The sequence below is a fragment of the Sapajus apella genome, unplaced genomic scaffold (genome assembly GCF_009761245.1).
Source record: "Sapajus apella isolate SASKATOON/1434 unplaced genomic scaffold, GSC_monkey_1.0 scaffold4, whole genome shotgun sequence".
Lineage (NCBI taxonomy): Eukaryota > Metazoa > Chordata > Mammalia > Primates > Cebidae > Sapajus > Sapajus apella.
This window is the reverse complement of record NW_022436944.1, coordinates 21,310,914-21,336,900: the sequence shown is the minus strand read 5'-3', so window position 1 is coordinate 21,336,900 and position 25,987 is coordinate 21,310,914. Positions and strand designations below refer to the sequence as shown.

General features: G+C 33.5%; 1 protein-coding gene across 3 annotated transcripts; it reads right to left on the bottom strand.

Moving 5' to 3' along the window:
- Positions 1-627: 627 nt before the first annotated feature.
- Positions 628-19,601, bottom strand: LOC116540523 (phospholipid scramblase 1-like). Of its 3 annotated transcripts, XM_032264059.1 has the most exons (6): positions 16,917-19,601; positions 15,871-15,913; positions 9,436-9,656; positions 6,862-7,023; positions 3,894-4,055; positions 628-823 (listed from the first exon to the last, which is right to left on the bottom strand). In XM_032264059.1, exons 1-6 carry the CDS (start codon positions 16,998-17,000, stop codon positions 794-796), a joined length of 702 nt encoding a protein of 233 aa, XP_032119950.1. In that variant the 5' UTR covers positions 17,001-19,601; the 3' UTR covers positions 628-793. The 3 variants fall into 3 exon arrangements, with proteins under 3 accessions (XP_032119950.1, XP_032119964.1, XP_032119958.1); XM_032264073.1 differs by lacking the exon at positions 6,862-7,023; XM_032264067.1 differs by lacking the exons at positions 15,871-15,913; positions 16,917-19,601 and adding an exon at positions 13,440-14,586.
- Between the last annotated feature and the right edge of the window lie 6,386 nt (positions 19,602-25,987).

The window sequence follows — 25,987 nt, the reverse complement described above, 5'->3', positions numbered from 1 at the left end:
CAAGTATCTTCACTCACATTCACAAAAGGTAAAGGATGACATCATACTGGACTTAAGCTTGATGCTATAATTGAAAGAGGCTTGTGGGAGTCCTGAGATGGTTGAGGATATTTTGTGTTTGGGGAGAAGGTAAATAACTGGAGCCAAAGAGAAGACAGTGATAAATTGTGTTGGGGAAAGAAAGGCAACATTATTTTGCAGCAACTCTCATTTAAAAATTGCGTCTATTTTTCCACCCCTTGAATGTGGCCTTGGCTGTGTGATTTGCTTTGGTCAGTGGAATGTTACTAATATAATAGAAGTAGAGGCTTGAAAAGAGCTTGAACATTTGAACTTGGTTTCGTGTTGGTTTTGTGAGGCGAACGTGATAACCACTACACTACGGAAACCAGCTTCTTGGTGGTTTTGTAACACAGTCATGTGTAAAAGCTTTGGCTGTCCTCCTAGATGATGAAAAATATGTGGCCTATTACTACCATTCCCTCAGCCAATAGCCCGACATATGAATGAAGTCATCTGGGATACGGCAGTCCCCAACTAATCCGATAATTGACTCAAAATGTATGAAAAGCCAGGTTCTGAACAGAACTATATAACAAAATGCTAAGCTAAACATAATCATTATTTAAGTTAACATTTTTTGGTATAGCTTATTATGCAGTAAGAATATGTATGAATAGTTTTAGCAAAATAAAATTTTATTTAGATATTTTCAGTGAAAGTTGTTTAGTTTTGTTGAGGGCTGGCAAAAACAAATGCCAGTATTCTCTGACATATTCTTTCAGGGTGAGTCTTATGGCCACAGTTCAAAATACATGTAATCCTACAATAAAAATGAGAAATAAATACAATTAGGTTGGTTTAATAGTAGAAACAACTACAGGCATTAGGCATGAGAATGCTTTTTAAGATCCCTGTATTATAATAACATAAGTATAAAACACATTAAAAAACAGAAGTCTGAGGACCAGAGCCATGAGGAAACAACTTCTAAGGGTGTAAGAATGACTGTTTGCCCTTACCTACATCAAAATAATAGATTTGTGCATCTCTAAAGGCTGGCTTTTTCACTGCATAAATATTCTGAGTATTTATGTCATTAAAGGTCCTTAAACGTATTTATTAGTTTGTTTTAATATCTGCTTATTTCTCTATTCTAGTGATGTCTCATTATGTAGTTAGTAAATCTCATACTCACACATTTTATGTTGCTTTAATTTTTGCTATTTGAGTGAAGTTTGCTACATAGTTTACATTGCTAGTTACTCTGTATCTATAAAAAACATTAAATTTTTGACGTGTTTTAATTTTTGACAAATGTATTTTAATTTATTCCTCTAAAAGTTACACCTGTAACTCATGCGAACTTGATTCCTTAAATCTTCATTAGCATTGAGCATACATCATTAGAAATAAAAACTTTATTATATGATAAACAAAAAAAGGTATTTTATCCTTTCTTTTATGCTTCTTTTGTGTGTTTTTGGAAATGCTTTCTTATGTTTAGTGGTTATTTTTATTCCCTCTTTGATAGTGATTCAAATTATTTTTTCATATTATTTGTACATTTTCATTGAGTATTTGATTGTTTCTTCTTATTTAAGGATGTTTATTGACCTAAGAATATTATTACTTAGTCATATATGTTATGGATTTCCTTAATTAATTATTTCCCTTATTTCCTATATTATCCTGAATTTATTACTTGCTTTTAAATATCTAATATTATGAGGGTTTATGAAAAACAAAAGTTTAAAATATTTAAATTTAGTAGTCTGTTACTTCACGATTTTCTTGCTTTGAAAGACCTATTTTGTTTAGAGACTAAGTATGGTTGCTGTTTATTTTTGTTTGCTTAATGGTTCAATATCTCCATTATGCTTCCTTGGATATATTCCTGCTTTTTTTTTTTCTAACTTTATAGCTTAAGCCAATTAATTTAGCTTATTAATTTTTCTCTTTTCTTCAATAATTATAGCTATACATTTAATATGTTTAGTTGCATGCCAAGAGTTTTGACATGTATTATTTTATTACATATTTTAAAGTATTTAAAATATTTTGTTATGGCTTTTTAAAAATAATTGAGTTATTTGCATTTCAATATGTAGAAAACATTTAAAAATATTTATTAACTTCTAATTGAGTCTCGTTTGCTCATGTACTAAAGTCTAAATGATAATGATTCTCTGTAATTTGTTGAGACTTGCTTCTTGGCCCATAATTATATTAATTTGTGTAAATAATGTTTATTTGAGAACAATGTGTGTTATCTAATTTTTGGTAAAAAGTTCTAAATAAGACCATTAAATTAAGCTTATTCATTTTGTTGTTCAAATTTTAAATAACTTTAGTAACATTCTGTCTTATATCTAATAAAAATGAAGAGATGTGAGTAAAATCCCCCATTTTGATGATGGGTTTGTCATTATAACTTTTTAACATTTGTCTCTATATTTTGAAGTTAATATTACATGCATACAAGTCTAGAGTTACTGTGTCTTGTTTAAATAGATGCTTTATCATCATAGTTACCCATTTTGTTTCTGTTGCTCTTTTTTGGAGTGTTAATTTTTTTTCCTGGTATTAATTTAGATTCCTTAGCTTTCTTGTGGTTAGCATTTTATCCATATTCACTTTCTTTCAAATTTTTGGTCATTAATTTAGGTTTATCTTTTTAAAAGAGACTACAGATACTTTAAAAATCCAATTTAACTATTTCTATCAACTGGTAAGTACAGAGGGTTTACAAATAATGTCATTTTGTTCACTGCTGTTTTGTTATAATGTTGATGACAAAAATAATGAGTTTTATTCTACATCCTTGTGCTTACATTTGCAGTTTCCAAGAACCTATCAATGACTGATATGGGTTGGCTCTATGTCTCCACCCGAATCTCATCTTGAATTATAATCCCTATGTGTTGAGGCAGGGACCTATAATCCCCAAGTGCGGAGGGAGGGAAGTGATTGGATCATGGGGGTGGTTTCCCCTATGCTGTCCTTGTGATAGCGAGTGAGTTCTCTGGAGATCTGATAATTTTATATGCATCTGGCATGTCCCCTGCTTGTACTCGCTCTTTCCTGCCACCTTGTGGAAAAGGCGCCTGCTTCTCCTCCACATTCCACCATGATGGTAAGTTTCCTGAAGCCTTCCTAGACGTGTGTAACTTTGAGTCGATTAAACCTCTTTCCTCTATAAATTACCCAGTTTCAGGTATTTCTTTACAGCAGTGTGAAAATGAACTAATACAATGATATTAAGTGAGGACTTAAGGAAAAAGAACATAACCTTAGAGGGATCATCTAAAGTTCAATAAAATTTGAGAGCAAATAAAGTGCTAAACATATCTGTGATTGTATTAGAAAAATAAGAGCAAACATTTAATTTGTAAATTTAAAAAGAAGTAAAATGAAAACACTAGCCAACGAAAGTATATTAGTTGTGAGAGAGAGATTAGAATTAAAATGTTTTTAAGGTCTTTGCATTGCTTAAGAGATAGAGCTAAATCAAATAATATCTATAGTTTCCAAATTAACAATATATTAACATTTAAATAAAATATAACAAGTATGCATTAATAAATTTTACATTGTAAGAGATAACTATAAGTCACATTGAATGAACTATATTTTTTCTGTTTTCAGTGACAGTCTGATTTTTCTTGAATGCAAAGGATTTAAACCTCAATAATCGTGTTTCCAGGACACTCTAATTTTCGCTTCCTTTGCAAGGTGAACACTGAATTCATAATGTCATTTGGGGACTGAGGATGGTCAGAAATGCACAATTTGTAGTTCATTTAGATGATTCAAGGAGAAATATTAACAAAAGTGCAACAATAATCTCAGAAAATGTAATTTTCAGGTAAATAGAGTAAAAGTAGACTCACAATGAGGAAAGTTGCTCCAAGCATCAGTGCTTTAATTTTAACATCAAGATCAAATGGAAACTGGATCTCGAGTTTCTCACCATTGGTTAATATTCCCCTCACAGACCCAGAGAAGTGTTTTGAAATTTTTCCAATAACCATTTCCTCATCCAGCGTCAATAACTAAAATAGAAAAATATATAATCTTAGGAGAAAAATGTACAAAATAAAAAGCTATTTCTTTACCAAATTTATTAACTAATTATGACCTTGATGAGTGATATTTATACTGATTATACCCAACAATTTATAAAATATGCAACATGGACACATAATACACTGGTAACATTTATAGGCAATTCCTACGTAAAAGTAGATTTTCAAATTGTATATAACTGATTATATCTATCTCTCTATGTGCCACACTTATATACACTTAATTCATATAATTTGCTTTAACTTAATACAAGAATGAATTTCATTATAAAATGAAAACCATGAGCTTCTCAGCTCATTATACAGCTTACCCAACTCTTTCATAAGAGATTGTATTTTTCTGGCTCCCTTTACTTTTTCCTCATTTCTTTTTCTGCTACTTATTTAAACCTCCTAGAGCATCATTTCTCATACCAACTAATATTAATTCCTTCAGAATAAGAGATACTCATGTAAATATAAAACCACAAACCTGGGATAAATCATACTACCTGCCTTGTAATGAATGCAATAAGGGAAAGGTAGAGTGCTACAACGCAGTAAAATTGGGAGCTCATAAGCAGACTACACAAATTGTGGGGGCATGTTTTTAGAGTAAGCTGCTTGGGGACAGTGTCATTTAAGCTGAGACTTAGACCAGACAGAATTAGTGATAAGAGAAATAGGAAGACAGACAGCATTCCAGAGAAAGTTAACAACATGTGAAAAGACCCCGAGTTAGGAAGGAGCACAGCTGGAGTGAAGTGAGGGAGGGAACTAATAGCAGAAAATGAGTGAGACCAGAGAGGTTAGCAGGGCTGCTCATACACAGCCTTGTAAGTAGTGCTAAGGAACAGGAAAATGAGAAATATCGAAGTGCTTTAAATATGTCCAAAGTTCTTCACCCTTTTCAGAACTCTGAACCCACCATTCCCTCTCTTTCTCAACAAAATGTCTTATCTCTTCTATTACAGAGAAAATAAAAGGTATGGAACAGGAATTTATCCTCAGACACTAGCCCTACAAACAGAATGTGTTCATACCAACATTTCCTGCCTCCTTATTGTTATGATGAATGGATCTCTATATGAGGCTAATTCTCTACATGTGTCTCAGTCCCATACCAAATAAGAAACCAGGTTCATCAGCGATTAGGCCTCTGCTGTATCTCCATACTTTCTCTCTCATTTGGCTCTGTTATTTTACAATCAAAGGGATAACAACATACTTTTCAGGAAAATATCTCACCTTCCACGCTCTGTCTTCATCCAGCCAGAAACAGGATTAGGTTATTGCAGAGAGATAAGTCTTACAAGTACATGATCAGTTTCTTTCTTAATTTTTTAGTTTATTTCATAACAATTTTTTTGTGTTAATTTTTAAAGTGCAATGCATTCAGGTATCACTTACCCTTAATGCTGAGATTTTTGTTGGTCCCTTAAATTTTCTATCTGAGATGGACACGTCAATTGCCTCATTCTAGTTCTGGCCCTGTAACTAGCCACTACTTTATCTTTTCTCTTATTCATAGCCAAAAAAAAATATGAAAAGGATTGTCCACATTCATGCAAAAGATGACTTTCTTACAGAATCATGATTTCCATTTCTTGCTCCTCATACTTGAGCTTACCCAAGAGTGCTAGCTTTAAAATTGTTTTGCTTCAAACAGAAAAAATAGGAAGGGTTTTATATACATTTGACAAATTGTTGAAGATATTAGAATGAGTAGGATTTGCTGTATTATACTGTGAAATATAAAATAATGCACAGAAAGCATTTTATTATTTGGTGTCAGTAAAAATGGCTTTGGATTCCAGAGTTTTATGCACAGTCTACTTTGTTACTTTGGCTTCTAACTTAAAATAGAGTCCTATATAGTCATGTTATTACTTTCCAAACTAAACATATTATTAACAATTAATTTGTAATATATTAAGTATATATATATGCAGATGCCAGTAAGAATCAGAATCACTAAAATTAATTGACATAATTCTATGAAAGGAAAGAAAATCAGGTAGTATTTTAGTTAAGCTGTATCGAAATTTCTTACTAGGTATTTTAGCTATTCAAACAACCAATGTGTTTTTGATGAAAGTTTGGGAAGTATGGTTTTGCATACCTACTATTGGGTTAAACTAACACAATATTCTCTGTTGCTTAGGAATCTTCAAATTTGAATAAACATAACAAGTTCTTTAATTTTATTAACTATATGTAATATATTTAGGAGTTAACTTCCCAAATTATTATTTGGATGTTAGCTATAATCTGAGAAGTAAATTAGTAAGCACATAAACTGGGAGCTAATAAGCAGACTACACAAATTGTGGGGGCATGGTTTTAGAGTAAGCTGCTTGGGGACAGCATCATTTAAAAATTTTTTAAATTATATTAATTTTTATATTAATTTTAAAAATTACATTGTGTTTTGAAGTTTTATAAAAAGCAAAAGCTCTGTTAATGAACATTAAAATATTATGTATAATTAGTACCAGATTAGGTCATTGTACATTGAAATAAAGTTTAATTTTTTCTTTCAATATTCCTTGAGATACTAAATACCAAAGCTTTGGTACCTTTAAAACTTGCCTTATAAGCTACATAAACTTCTAGAGCTTTTAAATAAGGACACGACGACTTAGTAATCCAATATTTTAAAAAAGCAAATAGTTACAGTATTTTCATAATATTATTCCTTTATTTTTCTTTAATCATATTCAATAATTATATGTATTGTGAAAAAACTAATAACTAATTTTAATATGATGTTAAAACATTATTAATTACTTACATTAAAATTTAGATCCCTGAGACAGCTGAAGACCAACCATGGCCCTTTAATTTTCATTACCTCCTCCTTATTCTCATTTTTTATTTTGAATTTTGGCAAGAATGGGTGAAAGTATTGATAAACATATCCAATTGTTTCACCAGGGGGAGCTTCAACTTTTAGCTACAAAAGATTGAAAAATATAATATTGATCCACCAGATATGTTAGATTTGTTAGTAATACTTTATTTACTTCTGTACTACCTTTCAAATGAGCTTAATGTATATTTATACAGAACTTTCTGTATTTAAGGGATGCTTCATGTTTGAGAATAAACATAAAAGTGAGAAGACCAGGATTTAGATGTTAAAGCCCCGTGAGCTAAGACCTGACTTCACTGCTTGCCAACTGCTTGAAATGTGGACAAGTCACTAAAATCTCTGAAATTTACTTTCCATTTGCGAAAGAGGGATAACAACAATCTCCGTTATAGGCATTTATGAAGATACTTTTTAAATTCCCATGCACATGAAATATAATTTAAGCCTAATTACATCCCAAACTGCTTATTACTCAATGTGCCAAACACTTTCATAACTCTTTGCCACGGCAAATATAAATTTATTGAAATTTTTTATCCCAATTTTCATTTAAAGCTCAATTAATTAGACTCAATAGAGAGTTGTTGAATAAATTATGGCATATTCATATAATGGGTTATTATGCTGCCATTTAAAGGAACAAATAAACTCTAAACATAGATGTAATCCTCAAGTTATAATGTTAAAAAAAAGTTGAAGAATATGCTACTGTGTTAAAACACACACATACACACACATAGCATAAAACATACATGTTAAAACACACACATACACACACATACATAAAACATACATAAGCATGTTATGTTTATGTAATATACAAATATTCACAAAGTAACTGTGGAAAAATATGTAAGAAACTTATAATAGTAGTTGTATCTAAAAAGGGATGTAGGAGCCTAGGAAGCAAGCATTTGAGAGAAATTGTTTCTCCTGAATATACTTCCATTCTATTCTGTACTTTTCTTTTCTGAAAAGTACAGAATTCTGACTTTCTCTTTTTGCTTTCCTTCCCTCCCTCCCTCCCTCTTTCCTTTCCCCTTTCCTTTCCTTTCATTTTTCTTACCCTGTATAAGTATTACTCATTAAAAGGCAAACAAAGACTGCTTTACCATCAAGATGATGGTAATGGTGGTACGGCTTGTAAACATCCCCAAAACTCTCATGGAAAAGAAGAAAATAAGTATGCTAGCAAAACAAAACAAAACTGTCAAATTATTTAGACAAAATTAGATGGAAAAACAAAGCCTCAAGTCTCAAAATGTAAGTAGATGCAGTGAAACACACGAGAAGAACAAGATGTTTCTGAGATTTCCAGAATCCAGAGAGTAAATAAATACATACATTCATAAAGTTATGCATACAAATAAAAAGCATATAGATGGCAAAGGAAGAAGTAAAATCTGTATTTTTATATCTATAATTGTAGGAAACTTTAGTGACTTTACAAAAAAGCTACTAAAATTTATAAGTGATTTTTGTCAAGGTCAGAGTAAAGTGTCAGTGTACACAGAGCAATAATTTTCTATATACTATATACAAGCAACAAAAATGGAGAGTTTAAATTAAAAATACTATTTATAATTATATCTAGAAATATAAAATAATTAAATTTATTTGTAATATAATATTTGTAAGACCTAAGTACTGAAAATGACTATTACTGGGAGTTATTACATAGAAGGAGAAATATACCATAGTCATTGAGCAGAAGATTCAATATTAACATGGTATCAGTTCTTTTCAAATTAATTCATTGATTAAATACCCTCAATATCTCAGCAGGATTTTGAATATGATAATTTCGTTTTTGTAAATTTACATGAAAATGTGAAGGACCTACGAGAGCCAAAAAAGGTTTAACAAAAGCAAAACAAAATAAGGCTTGTATTACCTGATATTACGACTTACTCTACAGCTGGTACTATGCCAATATTATATCGTCCTGATGATCCTAGCTCTGTGTGTGTATAGATATTTGTATGTATATACACAGGCAGAATAATGGAAGATAATAGACTATAGAAATAGGTAAATATATACATTGGCAATTCATTTTCAGAAATGTTGCCAAAACAATCCAGTAGAAAAACAATAGTCTTTACAAATCATGGTGTTTAAACAATGAAATATTAAAGTCAGAAAAAATGGGTCTCAACACTTGATTTAAATACAGAGTTTCTATAGTAAACATGAGATAGAGTCTTTGCCACTTTGCAATAGGCAAATATTTCTTAGGTCACAAAAAGCCTTGGATGGATGGTTAGATAGTTTAGAAGAGAAAACATCTAAAGACCTCATGACCTCCATTGCCTGGAAAAAATTTGCAATGTTGTGCATGATTTTCACCCTATAGGTATGTGGTACAAAAATTCAATTCTCTTTCTGACGTTTTTCATTCTAGACAATTCTTTGCAGCCAATCACAATGTTTAGACTTTATCATACTGTCCAGCAGTGAGGCTTTTTTGGATATGATGGTATATTTACTTACCTTTTGTAGGCAGCATCTACTCCAACAACAGCTACATTTCAGAGCCTTATGCAGAGCCAGTACATCTCTACCTACATTATCATAAATTGTCATAGTAAAAGGCCTTGAAAATCCACAAAGGCGTCGAAGGAAGCAATTATTTCTCTCTTCTGCAAAATAAATTCTCTGTCCTTGATTGTTCAAGATTTCATATGTTTTACTAGTTTCAAATTTTCTGAGGGCTAGAGAATAAAATAATATATTAATTTGTTAGTAATACTGTAAGATGTATTTAAACAGGTATCAAATTACCTTCCAATATGGAAATTATATTGGATAATAAACTGCTTGAATTTAGTTAACTAATTTTCACTGGTATCTTTGTCTTCTTATGTATAAAAAGGAGAGACAGGCTAGCTACTCTCTGGCTCTGTTTACTGCTCAAATTCTATGCATAGCCTTTTGGTATCCTCTTTGAACTTCAAGGAAGTTAACCCATTATGTTTTAAGTCATGTTTAATTTTATTCTTCATGTTTTCCTTATTGCAAAATTTTAAAAAGATTTCATTAGAACTCCATTCTGGATAGTAGAAATTAAAAAAATTGTATTTATGCTAAATTGAGGGAAGTAGGATGCACTCTCATATATTGTTTATATAATATTCAAATGTACTCCTTTTGCAAGTAAATGCAAATATTACTATCTTTTGTTTCAATAATTTTTCTTCTGTTATTATACAAACAAAACAATTTTAAAACTTAAAAAAGAAAGTTTTAGGCATCAAATATTCACTACTGCACCATTTGGAACAGAAAAAATAAAGTGAAAACAAAGTATCCAATTAGAGATAATACATAGTGTCCTATATTTAAGATTACTATGTAGCTCTTTAAAATGCTGGGTTTTTATGATAAAGAAATCATAACATTAAGTGACTAAGTATGAGAAATTGAGTGGACAATAATTAAAATTGATTTTTAAAAACTCTAAACTCTAATAAAATAATAATTTTAAAAACCTCTTCAGAGGAAATGTAGTTATGCATATATGATTTTTATCTCAGTGTTATTTTTCAAATGAGTATATACTTATTTTTCAAATGAGTATATGTTACTCTAACATACATTAAACATTCTGTTTTAAGGCTAAAGTTTGAAACAGGTTGAGTATAGAATTTCTTCATTTTTAATGATTCTGTGGGCAATGAACATAATTATGTTTCTATCTTGTGTCAACATATATCAAAGGTACACATTTTCATTTGATATTGAAGACTAAATCATGATTTATAAGTTAGTAAAACAATTTTCTAACTGCTTTAAAAATCAATTTTTTAGTAGAAATTACATATGCATGGCACAAATTTTAAAAATGCAAATGGGAGTATAAAATTAAAAATAATTTCTTCTTCCAGCCCTATCCTATCCCCATCTTTTCCCATTTCATATGCATCCTTTCAGAGATATACCAAGCATATAAAAAACTACAAATATTTTAAACACACACACACACACACACATACACACTCCTAACTATATGCTCTACTTTGTAATTATTGTTTACACTTAATATACTCTGAAGATATTCTTGGCATATCTGTAGAGCTAATTCTTTGAAATAACTCGAGATGTTAAATTATATGAAAGTGTCTCCATTTAGAATGGTAGTTGTCAAATTTAAGCCTGTATCAAGATCTCCTGAAGGGCATTATAAAGCAAATTATTGACCCCCGCCTGTGATTTTCTGAATTAACACTGGGTTTGTAATGGAGCTTGAGAATTTGCATTTCTTTATTATTATTATTTATTTTTATTGTACTTTGGGCTCTGGGGTACATGTGCACTTCCTGCATCCTGCAGGACTGTTGCATAGGTACATACATGCCACGTTGGCTTGCTGTCTCCATCCCCCCAGCCACTGCCCCAGTCGCCTACATCTATTTCTCCCAGTGTTATCCTTCCCCATCCTCCCCCACCAACCCCCCCACCGCTGTCCCTCCTCTCCCCTCCCCTCCACCCTCCACTTAGCCCTGTGAGGGTTGTTCCCTTCCCTGTGCCCAAGTGTTCTCATTGTTCATCACCTACCTATGAGTGAAAACATGAGGTGTTTGGTTTTCTGTTCTTGTGTCAGTTTGCTGGGAATGATGGTTTCTAGATTTGTCCATGTCTCTACAAAGGACAAGAACTTGTTGTTTTTTATGGCTGCATAGTATTCTATGGTGTATATGTGCCACATTTTCTTTGTCCAGTCTATCATTGATGGACATCTGGGTTGGTTCCAGGTCTTTGCTATCATAAACAGCACTGCAATGAACATATGTATGCATGTGTCTTTATAATATAACAATTTATAATCCCTTGGGTATATACCCAGTAATGGGATTGCCGGGTCAAATGGAATTTCTATTTCTAGATTCTTGAGGAATGGCCACACTGTCTTCCACAATGGTTAAACTAATTTACACTCCCACCGGCAGTGTAAAAGTGTTCCTTTTTCTCCACATCCTCTCCAGCATCTGTTGTCTCCAGATTTTTTAATGATCACCATTCTAACTGGCATGCGATGGTATTTCAATGTGGTTTTGATTTGCATTTCTAACATGTTCCCAGGTGATGCTGATGCTGCTGTTCCAGGGACCATACCTGGAGAATCACTGGTTTGGAGAACTTGTTCCCTATTCATGGCTGTTTAGATTCCCAATATTTTTGATATTATTTGTGACTTCTTAAATTATGAGTTACTGTGGTTGTTTCTCTCCTTTGAATTTCCATGATTAGTTTTTACCAGTCTCATTATTTTATGACTCCATACTTTATTCAAGCATTGTCTTATTTTGTGTTGCTATATACATGACTCCATATTTTATTCAAGCATTGTCTTATTTTGTGTTGCTATAGCAGAAAATCATACACTGGATAATTTATTTAAAAAACAGATTTACTTCTCACAGTTCTAGAGGTTTGGAAGTCCAAGGCTGAGGGGCTGGCATCTGGCAAGGGCCTCCTTACTGCATCATAATATGATGGAAGGTGTCATATAGTAAGAGAACATACAAGAGAAGGAAGGAAGGAGTCCAAATTCATCCTTTTATCAGGAATCCACTCCTTCAATAATAAACATACTCCTGCCATAATGGCAACAATCTATACATGGAGGAAGAGCCTCATGACCTAATCACTTCTTAAAGGTCCCACATCACAACACTATTGCATTGAGAATTAAGTTTTCAGCACATGAAGTTTGGGGGAACATATTCAAACCACAGCATTCCACCTCTGGCCACCAAAATTTACATTCTTCTCACACGCAAAATACATTCATTCCACCCCTTAGCCTCAAATTTTGAACTCATTCAAGTAACAACTTAAAAGGTCAAAGTCCAGAGTCTCATCTGAATCAGACATTGGTGGGACTTCGGGCATAATTTGTCCCAAGGCAAATTCTTCTCCAGCTACTAGTCTATGAAATTATCTACTTCCAAAACACAGTGGTAGAATAGGCAAAGGACAAACATTTCCCTTTTAAAAGGAAGAAATAGGTAAGAAAAAAAGAAGTAACCAGTCTCAAGTAAGTCCAAAGTCCAATAGGAAAAGTAACATTAAGTCTTAAAGCAGGAGAATACTCTCCTTTGATTCTATGTCTTGCGTCCTGGGCATAACTCAGGATGGGGAGGTTTGAACCTTAAGGCCTCAGGCAGCTCTATCCCTATGGCTTTCCTGGTTTCAGTCCACTTTCTAGCTCTCATGAGTTGGAGTCTCATGCCTGCACCTTTCTCAGGCTGGAGTTGCTTGCTAGTGGCCCTACAGTTCTGTAGCCTCCGGAGCCATCCCACTTTGACTACTCCCTTGGCATTGCCCTAGTGCAGGCTTTCTATAGTGACTCTGCTCCTGTAACAGGCCTCTGTCTGGGCCCCAGGTTGTCTCTGACATTATTTGAAATCTACATGGAAGCTTCCATGGCCCCACAGCTCATGCACTCTGCACATCTGAAGATTAAGCACCATTTGGATGTCACCAATACTTACCACTCATGCCCTCTGGAGTTGCAGCATGAATTGCACTTGGGCCTGCATGAGCCATGGCAAAGGAGTACTGCAGTGAAGTGCAGGGACTAGAGAACGAACCAAGACAGCCCTGAGCAGTGAGCTTGTGGAGTGTTGTTTGGATTCATCTTCCAAAAACATTTGGCCCTCCTGGAACTCTGGGCCTGTGATGGAAAGGGAAGCCTCAAAGCTCTCAGAAATGCCCTAAAGGCCATTCTCCCATTGTCTTGATGAATAGTACCTGGCTCTCTTCTATTTATACTCATCTCCTTAGCAAACCACTGCTTGGCCACACTTTTGGTTTGCTCTCCTAAACATACCTTTTTACTCTTTACACAGCTACTCTGTGAAATCTCCAAAATTTTTCCATTCTATTTCTCTTTTAATTATAAATTCCATTTTAAGTCATTTCTATCCTCTTGCATCTTACTATAAGTGGTTAAAACTAATCATGCAGCTCCTTCAATATTTTGCTTAGAAATTTCTTCTGCTAGACATCCCCATTCATTACTCTTAAATTCTGCCGTCCCTAAAGCTCAAGGGCATGGACACGACTCTGCCAAGTTCTCTGCAGTTGTATAATAAGCTTTGCCTTCACCCCAATTTTCAATACCTTGTTTCTCATTTCTATCTAAGACTCATCAGAATTGCCTTTACTGTATATCTTTCTACTAATCTTCTGATCACAGTCACTTAAGTAATTTCTAAGAAGTCTCGGACTTCCTTATAGCTATTTTCTTTTCCATTGATGGTAATCTAGGCTTTTTCTAGCTTGCTTCTACAAACTCTTCCAGCCTCTACCCATGACTCAGTTCCAAAGCTGCTTCCACATCCCAGGTATTTACTATAGCAACAACACTACTTCTCAATTTTCTGTTGTTGTTTGGTATTTCTATAAAATAATTCTACAGACTGAGTAACATAAAAAGAAGAGAGATTTATTTCTCAAAGGTCTGGAGGAGGGGAAGTCCAAGAAGGTGGGGTTGGCAACTGGTGAGAGCCTTCCTGCTGCATTGTATCACAGGGGAAGGCATCACATGGTAAAATGAATAAGAGAGAGGGGGAGGAAGGAGATCAGACTCATCTTTTTATCAGGAGTCCACACTCGAAATAACTAACCCACTCCTGAGATAAAGGCATTACTTCATACATAAGGGCAGAGCCCTTGTGACCTAATCACCTCTTAAAGGTCCAACCTGTCAACACTATTACATTGATGATTAAGTTTCTAACACTTGAGCTTTGGTGAACAGATTCAAACCACATAAAATATATTAATTCCCCACACTTCAGAGGAAGCTCTTCAGTGCAACCCTGAATCTGATTCTTCCTTGATTCTCTCAAAATGGCTAGCATATATCTTGTTTATTGTAATTACATATGGTGTTTCTGTAGTAAATATTCTTGCATAAAATAAAGCAATTTAGTATAATTCAGCAAGGAAAAAAAAAGAAAGCATTCCTTTATAATATGCCTAAATGGAAGCGCTTTTACAAGTTAAATTATAAACACCCATTTTAGTTTTAGAATCTCTAATGCATAAGGAAGGTGATGATAATACTATTTTTTTGTAACTAGACACTCATTTCCATCCATGTTAGTTTTATCCACATAAAAGAAATACTTGGGCCAGTCACAGTGGCTCATGCCTGTAATCCCAGCACTTTGGGAGGCCAACGCAGGTGGATCACCTGAGGTCAGGAGTTTGAGGCCAGCCTAGCCAACCTGGTGAAACCCCATCTCTAAGAAATACAAAAATTAGCCAGGTGTGGTGGCATGTACCTGTAATTCCAGCTACTTGGGGGGCTGAGGCAGGATAATCGCTTGAAGCCAAGAGGTGGAGGTTGCAGTGCGCCAAGATTGTGCCACTGCACTCCAGTCTGGGCAACAGAATGAGACTCCGTGTCTCAGGGCAAAAAAAAAAAAAAAAAAAAAAAAAAAAAAAAAAAGAAATACTTGTACTAAGTTGAGATAAAGGTCAAGTTCTAAAGAACAGTTTAATTTTCCAGAATTGGGAGCACAACTGGACTATCCAGAAACGTACCTGCATTCTGCTTCTATTAGCAAAATTGCTGAAGAATTTGGAATTAATTTTTCTCTGAAATACCTGTATTTGAGGAAATCAGGGTGGGAAAACCATTTCAGGAGTCATACCTATGTTTAGTATACCAGAATTGCAGATCAGAATTTTCAGGAATAATTCTGCAGGCAGTATCTTTTTCCTTTCTCATGAGAAGACTATTGCTGCATTTACCTGCTTATTATCTAAGGACCTTCTATAAATTCTCTTCATGTTTGCAAGATTTAGTTTTCCTCATACTTAAGAAGCACTTTAATTTATGGGGGTTGATCTAACTGCAACAAAACAAGTCATGGCTTAAATAATTAATATATCATTGTGTTTGGTACATACCTCCCAGAGGGTCAAAATGTTGACACACTATTAACTGATTTATCTATTAGAATAAAAATAAAGAAGGTGGTTATGAAGTATTCAAACTACATTTAAAGTACTTATCAACACTTAACTTAATATTTACATTTGATATGTTTAAAGTAATTGATTCATTGTCAACATCTCCGATTTTTTGTCACTTGTATATTATAGCAGTCTAAAATTAAATTTTATTTTACTTCACCATGGAAACAGGCAAATGCAAAATTATTATTACAGTCTATAAGGTGTTTTGTCTTTTCTCTATTGTTAGCATATTCAATAATTTGGTTAACGAAAAATTTAAAATACATATCAGAAATATTTTTGAAATTCAGAGACTATCTATACTACCATTTGAATAAATATTTTAATATAGTTTTTACCCAAATGCTAAACGGTTTTGTTATGTTTATATCATAATTTGTGACAAGTTTAAAATAAACACTGAAAATGTACACAACCTTTTCAATAAGCCACATATATGCTATTTTATTTTTAAAGTATTACAAAATAAAATGTGGCCAATGATTATAGGCAGCTAAATTGTCAAAGTTAATTATTCAAGAGACAATATCACAGGAAACTAAATCAGAACTGACAGCATAAACCTAAATTTTATTCAGTCTAGTACAGAATAAGAGATATTTTCCTAATATTACTGTTTATATTTTACATTTTCATACCAGGCTTCTCATACACAAACAGTAGATGAAGTAAAGATTCTTGAGATTAATATAAACTACATTCGGAAAATCCAATTTTCTATTTTAAAAGTAGGCATTTATTTTTAAGTGGGTGCCTAGGAAATAAATTCGTAAGTAACAATACTATAATATGTAAAGTGTAAGTTTACTATCTCAATCAAAAATGAAAATAAAAATGTATATGTAAATAAAATAGAAAAATCTTAAATTCACAGTATTTTAATCCACAGTCAAAAGTTTTTATAAGAAATTATATTCTGAAACTATCTCAATTCATAATATTATAGATCAAATAAATTAAGAAACACATTGCTATACCTGATGCAAATACTCCAATCCAGGTGGACAGCTGGTTATCGTCCCTGGTGTAGACAACCAGGGTCGGAGATCATAAATAGCCATAATCTAAATTATGTAAGTGCTTTAGAATGAGACAAATTGAAAATATTTAGTCTTTTATGTTTAACATCTAACATCATCAAAACATATTAACCTGGTTAGAAACAGGAATCTACAACTACAGGCTTAGCTCTTCTACATTTAATGGTGTAAACAACATTCATATTTTATTTTGTAAGTTGTTTTTAATATTTGTGGTTTTATATATGAAGTCTGTCTCTCATCAAATACCAAAAAAGAATTTCAGGAATACAAGTACCAGTTAATGCAGATTGTTATTGCCATGTGACCTTAATCTATTTAAACAAAATTAAGTAAGGACAAGATAAATCATCTTAAAATGAGGTTTGAGTAGATATCTATCTCCAGCACCATGATTCTAACAAAATTAAAACAAATCTTTGTGGAGGCAAATTTTCTAATTGGCCCTAATTAGGGTTTTATGATTCTCTGTATTTTCCTTAGGTTGCTCAGAATAAAACTTGGAAAATAAATTAATCTACAAACCCTGTTTCCATCTTAAAGTTTAAGAGGAGGATTAACAGTGCCCACAAATACACTGAAAATATTGCAGAATTTACTCACATTATTTTGTGGCAAATATTGTATGATCTACTCTCAAACAGATACAAGAAAAAAGTTAAACATATAACAAAAAGGCCACAACATATAGGCAAGAGATAAATATTAATAATGACAAAGAAGAAAACATACTTTTGAAAAATGTTTACTGCTAAAAACAAGAGTAAATTTTAAATAGCAGGTTTGCATTCCAAAGATACTGACTATGAAATAAGAGGTGAGGTAAAGAGAAGTAAAGAAACAATCCTAGCAAAAGAAAGGACCATACATACTTGAGTTGCTATTATTGCTATTTTAGTTTAGATGGGTCAGACAGCAACTATGTGTTTGAATTTTTGAGAAACTGCTAAATGTTTTCCAAAGTAGCTACTCCATTTTACAAGTTCTAATGTTCAAGAAGAATGTTGGGGACTTTAGTTAGCAATATGTATTGTATATTTAAAAGCAGGTAGAATAGAGGATTTGAAATATTTCCTACTTAAAGAAATGATAAATACTCAGGGTGATGGATAATTCCAAATGCCCTGGACTTTATCATTACACATTCTCTGCAATTAACAAACACTCACATGTACCACCTGAATATGTAAAATATTATATATCAAATAAATCAACACAAATGTATTGTGTTCCAATTTCTGGTGGTCAGAAGTCTGCAATGGGTCTTCAGGGTTGTGTTTTTGTTGAAGGCTATAGGAATTATATTTTTCTTTCTCTTTTGTTTTACCCTCTGACCTTGTATTCTCTCATTAGGAGTATTGTAATTACATTTGGTCCACACAGATAACAGAATAATTGGCTGTGTTAAAGGATCTTAAGATCCTTAATGTAATTATATTTGAAAAATGCTTCTTTTCATCTAGGTTATACATCTACTGGTTCTTTGGATTATGATACCGGTATGTTGGGGAACCACTGCTCTGTTTACAATAGTTCTCTCTCAGTTCCCCAAAGGAATATCTATCCTACAGGCAAAGTATGTAAATCCCATATCAAATCTCCAAAAGCTCAACACATTAAATTACCTCACCATAAATAAACTTCAACAGCTTAAATATCCAAAAATCTCACCATGTAAATCTGGTATTGGTTGTGACTATGGGTATGATCCATTATGGGTAAAAATTTCTCTTCAAACTTTGACTTGTAAAACAAGAGTACATTTTACTCTTTTCATAACGCAATAGTAGGACAGAGATAGTTTCCCTGTTAGAGGCATTTCTGTTCAAAGAGGGAGAAGATAGAATCAAAAAAAGAATCATCAACGCAAATAATTTTGAAATCCAGCATGTGAGGCTCCACTACATTTTGGCACCTTGAAATAATCCTCAGTGGCTGTCAGTTTTACCTTCTGGCTTCAGGATTCTTCCCTCTTGTCCTGCAGCTCTGCCCTCAGAATAATTCTTCATTTTTCTTAAGGGGAAGCACATGTTTTCAGCTAAGTAATATTATTAGGCAGTTTTCATTTGCAATTCTAGTGAATTTCTTTTATTTATTCCTTTCCCTGTCATTTGTTCCTCCATTGATATTGCCTAAACTCTTCAGAGTCCTTTGTGTGATTGAATACTATGAAATGTTGCTACTTCAGAAACATTAGCAAAAGGCTGTCAGGTCACTCGCTTTACCTTCTCTTCAGAGTACAAGAGCACAATTTCCTGACATTGAATGTCCTAATTTTAGCATCGTGGGAGTTTGGTAAGATGAAAATCTTCTAAATCATCAACTCCTGATTCCTTTTTGCTAAAAGTTCTCTCAATATTTTTTTTCTCTCTCTTGTTTTCCCACATTGTACCATAAACAAAAGGAATTTCAACACTTTTCTTGGAATCTCAAATAAAATTCCAAGTTCATGGTTTATAAATTTATCTTTCAAAATAACATTGTAGCACTGTTCGGTTAAGCATTCTATCATAATACAGGAAAAATACAGTTTCTTCATGTTTCCTATTACTTCTTCATTTCCTTCTGAGCCCTCACATACAGTACTGTTAATATTTCCACTAACAGTCTTTTAAAGTAATCCAGGATTTTTCTATTATGCTTCTCAAAGTTCTTCCAGCTTTAACTCATTACACAATTCCAAAGCCACTTATGTATTTTTAGGTGCTTGCTATAGCAATCAATGTCCCACTTTCAAGTACGTACCAAAATCTGTATTAATTTCCTGTTGCTGCTATAACATATCACAATATACTTGGTGGCTTAAAACAATACATATATGATATTAGAGTAATGAAATTAAGAATTCTAAATTGAATCAGCAGGACTCTCTTCTTTGTAAGGGCTCTAAGGAAAGAAAAAACATGTATTGTTTCAGGTTTGTTTTGTTTTATTTTTTTCTGGCCTTACCCATCTTCCAGAGGCTGCCTGCATCCCTTGGTTTGTGGACCCCTTCCTCCATCTTCAAAGTCAGCAGCATAGCATCTCCTTCCCTTTTTTACTTTTTGCCTTCTTCCTATGGGGACACCTGTGATTATATTAAGGCCTCACAGATAATACAAGAAAATTCTCCATCCTAGGAGCCTAAACTTAAATCACGTACACGCAGTCACTTTTGCCATTTAGGGCAATGTTATTATAGCTTTGGGGGATTAGGATATGCACATCCTTGCGAGTCATTATTCTATCAATCACATTATGGCTACTGTGACTTCAAGGTAGTTGATTTTCAAGGTTTCTGTGATGCTGAGGAGAAGGTGATGGAAACAGGGTAAGTTAAAATGTCACAAAGCTCACTCTTCTTACTGAAATTTTCCCATTTTTCTTGAATAAATGCTCTTCAGATTGTTGCAAGTCTTGGGTTAATTTTCCAAGTTCTGAAAATTGATTTGACAGGTTTTACCAGTGTTCTGATTGCTTTTATTGAGAAGCAGATTTTCAGACACTCTTACTCTAAATTTGTATGTAAAATAATCAACATATGTAAGGAGACTATTAGTAGGAAACAAATCAAAATATAGCATTTGTGTGCACTGGTAAGTATAAAAACATATAAATGACAAATACACTTTTAAAAAATTCCAATTACCTATTTATCAATTTTTCTATATTTTCTATAAGTATATTGGTTTTATACAGTGTAATATTATATGTTGTTGTATATGTACATATAAATACATGTTTTTAATATTTGCTAAGTAATGCTTTGTTGATTTTTTTAACACAACACCAAACAAAAAGATGAAAAGCAATCATGCTGAATAAACTGGTTATCTTTCAATTGTTTTTTCAAAAAATCTCAACTTTAAATCGTTGCTCTATTATTGATTATCTCTAGTTTAATAAAGCAATATATTGATACTGGTGAACATAAAATACAAACAATTTTTAAACACTGTCACAATTTACTTTCTATAACAGGAATCTTCAAACAACAGTGATGACCATACAATTATATAAAATGGATGATTTATCTGAATCCTTAGAGAGAATAGGTATATTGTATTATGCTTCAGCCAAATTAAAGGTTTATTAATTCTGGAGGAAAATTCTGGCTTAATTCATGGAATCTCATACATAAAAAAAAGATTTGTAGTTAGTTTAGTGTGGGACCTTATAGATTATTCCTAGTTCAACTCTCATCTCAGTTTAATAGGTGAAAAAGATGGGCCTTAGATATGTTGTGTGGTCATTTAGATTTATTAATGAAAGAGCTAAAAAGAGAACCCAGATATCCCAAAGAGAAACAGCAGAAGGAATTGTGATGGGTCATGGAAGGAGAGCGGGGAGTATAGATGGAGAAAGTGCATCAGGGCAGGAAAGAAGAGGCCTGTACAGACATATTTTACACAAACGTTTAATTATAAATCAGAAGAAAGATGGGGTTGAAGGCTTTTTTATTCTGCATCTATGTTGTTTATTTCTGTGTTCCCTAGACACAAACATAAATGTCTGCTTCCTACTTTGTATACTGAAGATCTATGAGGGTCTCTCAGATTTTTAGTATACTAAACCCAGAAACCTGGGCATATTCTATAAAAAGAGAGCAGAATTTTATCTCATATTACATAAGTAGCAATGAAGCATCAGAGAAGTTATAGATCCTTTTGCCCGAAGACTACCATTTCTTGGTGCGAGCTATAAAATCTCAATTAGATCAGCAATGAAAAGCACTATATACATAAACAAAGGGGAGTTGTCAGTTATGGACATCAACATTTGAAACAGAATAGTTTCTGGAAACTACATGTGGAATGGCTACCTGACAGGTAAGTTGAAACGGTTTGGTTCTGTGTGGCCCACAACCCACTGTCTCTCAAAGTTGCTGTTAGGAAGAATCTAAGATAGGCAGATCCAAGCAGCCTCAACAAAAAACATTCCATTCAGAATTTTGAAGGTAATTAATTCTATGAATACATGCGTGTGTTTATAAGTCATTTGCTTCTGAAAGCAGGGAATGGGTGTGACACACAATTCTTAGGTCAGTGTAAATGGGGACCTCTGGGCCAAATCAGATCAGAACAGGTGAGGGCTTAGCCAGAAAAAATAGTTTGCATCTTTTTTTTTAATTTGAGAGACATTAGCTAAGCTGCACTTTCAGTGTCCTGTCTTTGCTCATTCTTGGCTCTTTTAAGACAGCTACAGCATTGTGTATTTATCTTATTTGCCTGGCCCCAGCAGGCAGTTGAGTCATGAGCCCTGGTTAGCAGATTCAGTTCTGATCAATATGAGTCATAAAACAAAGCTCTCAGAGACATACAAACACAGAGATATAAGACATCTCCTTTAATCTTCTATTGGCATCAGGGTTACCTTGTTCTGCCCATTCTGGCTGGCACCCCAATGAGGAGTTTCTCTGAGATAACCTCATTCACATTGTTCATGCCTAGAAGTCAGAGTGTAATCTGGCATGAGTAATACTGAACAAGAAAACAAGCAGGAATCTGCAGAAATTGCTTAAGAACTCAAGTCTCCAGGGTGTATATGTTAGATTTTGAGTCACAGATTAGAAAACTGGCCAATGAATGTAGCTGATGCAAATCCCACACAAAGTGGTTTTTTTTTTTTAATTTTTTTTTCTTTATTTCTTATTTATGTAAATTGTAACTCCTTTTTCTCCACTCACCTAGCCTGCAGGTGGCTGAAATTCCTGATAAATATAGAGGACAGGGACAGCAACCTAACTGAAGACTGCCATTACTGGTCTTCTATATCAGTTACATATTCCATTTGCATCAATAGTATCTATAACACATTACTTATTTAGGCTCCACTAATGGCAGGTATAACTATAAAATAAAGATTATTCTATATGTCACATAAAGTAGTCATTCATTTGGTCCACACAAAAAAATTTTCACCCTTAAAACATCTGCTTTCCATCATTTTTTTCTAGTAAAGAGGTTTAATATCCAATGACTTATAAATATGATTTGTGTACCTTAAAATATTTTGGACATTAAAATATTTTGTCCATTTTCATTATCAGTTTCACTGCCATGTAGCACAGTGTTTATGTTCAAATAACCCCTATTTTACTTAATAAGGGCCCTAAAGTGCAAGAGTAGTGCCCCTGGCAATACAGATACAATAAAGAGAAGACATAAAGTGCTTCCTTTAAGTGAATAGGTGAAAATTCTAGACTTATAAGGAAAAAAATAATATAGGTACACACCATAAGACCTACAATAAGAACATATCTATTCATGAAATTATAAGGAAGGGAAAATAAATTTGTGTTTGTTTTGTTGCTGTACCACAAACTATAAAAGTTACAGCCACAGGGCATGATAAGTGCTTAGTTAAGACAGAATCATTGTGTTGCACCAGGAAGCACTGAACCTATAGGAAGACTTCAGCAAGGGATCGCCTGAAATGAATGGCATCAAGTCATTTATTTGCAAGTAAGAGGCTGCATCTGTCCATTAAGAAGTTACTGCCACATTTCTAGAAGAGTTAAAGAAGTTAAGGAGAAAGTATGCCATCCAAACATGGCTCTTCAGGAAGAAGATGACCAAAGGAAACTACATTCATAGAAGTGCAAGAGACATACCAGGACATAAACCATACAAGGACATGTTCACTCTGGTAACTATGTGGCAAGTCATATAAAGAGTTTGGTACCATCCACTATTTGGGGTTTCCACACTGGATGTGGCTTGGGTATCATGCAGACAAGAGGATGGCAACTGTATCTGGAAGTGGGCTGCTACACTTAACAAGTATCTAAAAACGTGAAAGTAGCTTTAGAATTTGGCAATGGGCCAGGCTGAAAGAATTCTGGGGAGTATGATAGAAAAAGTGTAGACGCCTTAAACAGATGTTTCATAGAAATATGATGTTAATGACTCTGCTGGTCAGTACTCAGAGAAGTGAGGTTCACGAAGATAAAATTGGTACTATTTAAAATAATACATCATCATGAACAGACTGATGTTAAAAATATGGAGTTAAAGGTGCTGATAGGGTGAGGGCTCAGATAAAGATGAAGAATCTATTATTTGAAACTGGAGAAAAGTGGATCTTTGTTATATAATCACAGAAAGCTGAGTTAAATTTTGTGCTGCATTAAAGTTATCAGTTTATTCTTTGTAAATTAACAAATATCTTATTGAGTACTGCTTTGAGACAATATAAATACACTTTTACTCCTCAACCTTTCAACTACTGATTATAGAAACTACTAATGCTTTCTTGCTAGAATCAAATTACGGTTATGATTGCCAACTGAGAAATTATTTTAATTCAAACAATTCTTCTACTTCTAATTAGCTTTTCTGCCATCAAAGGAACATTCTATTTTTTTCCCTATTTCTTCCTGTCTCCCCCGTTTCGTCTCTTCCTTCCTTCCTTCCTTCTTCCCATCCATCCTGACTTCTTCCCATCCATCCATCCATCCATCCATCAAAATGATATACGAAAGTGTCTGATTTTTCTACCTATTGGATTGGTGGTGATTATTGATTTCATTGTCAGATAAAGAACTTCCAAGGAAGTCAAGATAGGCATTCTTTTAACTAATCTTCATTTACCCAAACTATGGAGTTGACTTTTTAAAGTCTCTATAAAACCTACCCATGATGCCAGAATTACACTGAATGCGTGTGGCTAGTACATGAAATGGGTCCCTTTGATTCTCTAATTGTGAGGGTACATCTACCCTAACAAATTGAGTTCTACACCTGCAAAGAGTGATTTGTATTTTTTTCTTAAACCAGTTGATGCAGTATATATATATTAATGTTACAGAAAGCAGATAAATATTATTTAATACTTTAATTAAATATTAATTTAAAAATATTTTCTACAAGAACCTGAATTCTTTGAACACACTTATTAAAGCTAGTTGGTGGCCAGGTGCAGTGGCTCACACATATAATCCCAGCATTTTGGAAGGCCAAGGCAAGTGGATTACCTGAGGTCGGGAGTTCCAGACCAGCCTGACCAACATGGAGAAACCCCGTCTCTACCAAAAATACAAAATTAGCCAGGTGTGGTGGCACATGCCTGTAGTCCTAGCTACTTGGGAGGCTGAGGCAGGAGAATCGCTTGAACCTGGGAGGCAGAGGTTACAGTGAGCCAAAACCGCATCATTGCACTGCAGCCTGGGTAACAGAGTGAGGCTCCACCCAAAAAAAAAAAAAAAAAAACGCTAATTGCTAAAGTTGATATGAAACACTAGACAGTGGTAGTAAAAATCTAGTATTCTAGTATTCTGGACTAAATTATCTTTTTATGTGTCTTTAAATTCTGGTTCCATTTATACAAAAATAAAACGTGTATCTTTATGGAAGAAAGACAAGGCAGAATGGCAGGTCCACAACTTGGCCTTTGTCCCTACATCCAAAGACTGGAAAATAAATAAATGATTTAATAATATAGTAGTAGTAGTATTAGCAGTAAACTTCATCCTCAATGTATTTAAAAGAATGCATGCATTTTAAAAATATGACCTTCACTTTTTATTTAAACAAGTGCTAATCTCAATATCTTCATACAAATGGACTTTGACAATCTTAAGAACTTTCAAGATTTGCAATATGAATGAATTTACCCTGTAAATTTGAAAGATGGGTAATTCAATAATTTTACACCATATACCATGTATACAGTTTTAGCTGATGAAGAATATTCAATCACTAGAAGGTACTGTCCATGTTCAAAAAGAACTCTAACTGTAGAAGCTATACTAGTTCCTAGAGAACAATTAGTCAAGTCATGGTGCTAAAGAAAAAGGTACAATTTCAGAAAAGCCCACCATCAGAATTCTTGGAGGCTGAAAGAGAGCTACATGGAGGAGGGAACACTTGGTTTAATCTTTCAGGAATGGTTGGAAGGTCTAAGAAAGGCAGTCCAGTCAAGAGAAACAGCATGGATAAAATGAGTGAACTTCTTAACATGGCTAACAAGGTACTGGCATAATCTAGCCTTCCTTCACATGTCTCACCTCCATCCCTGTCCAGCACTCA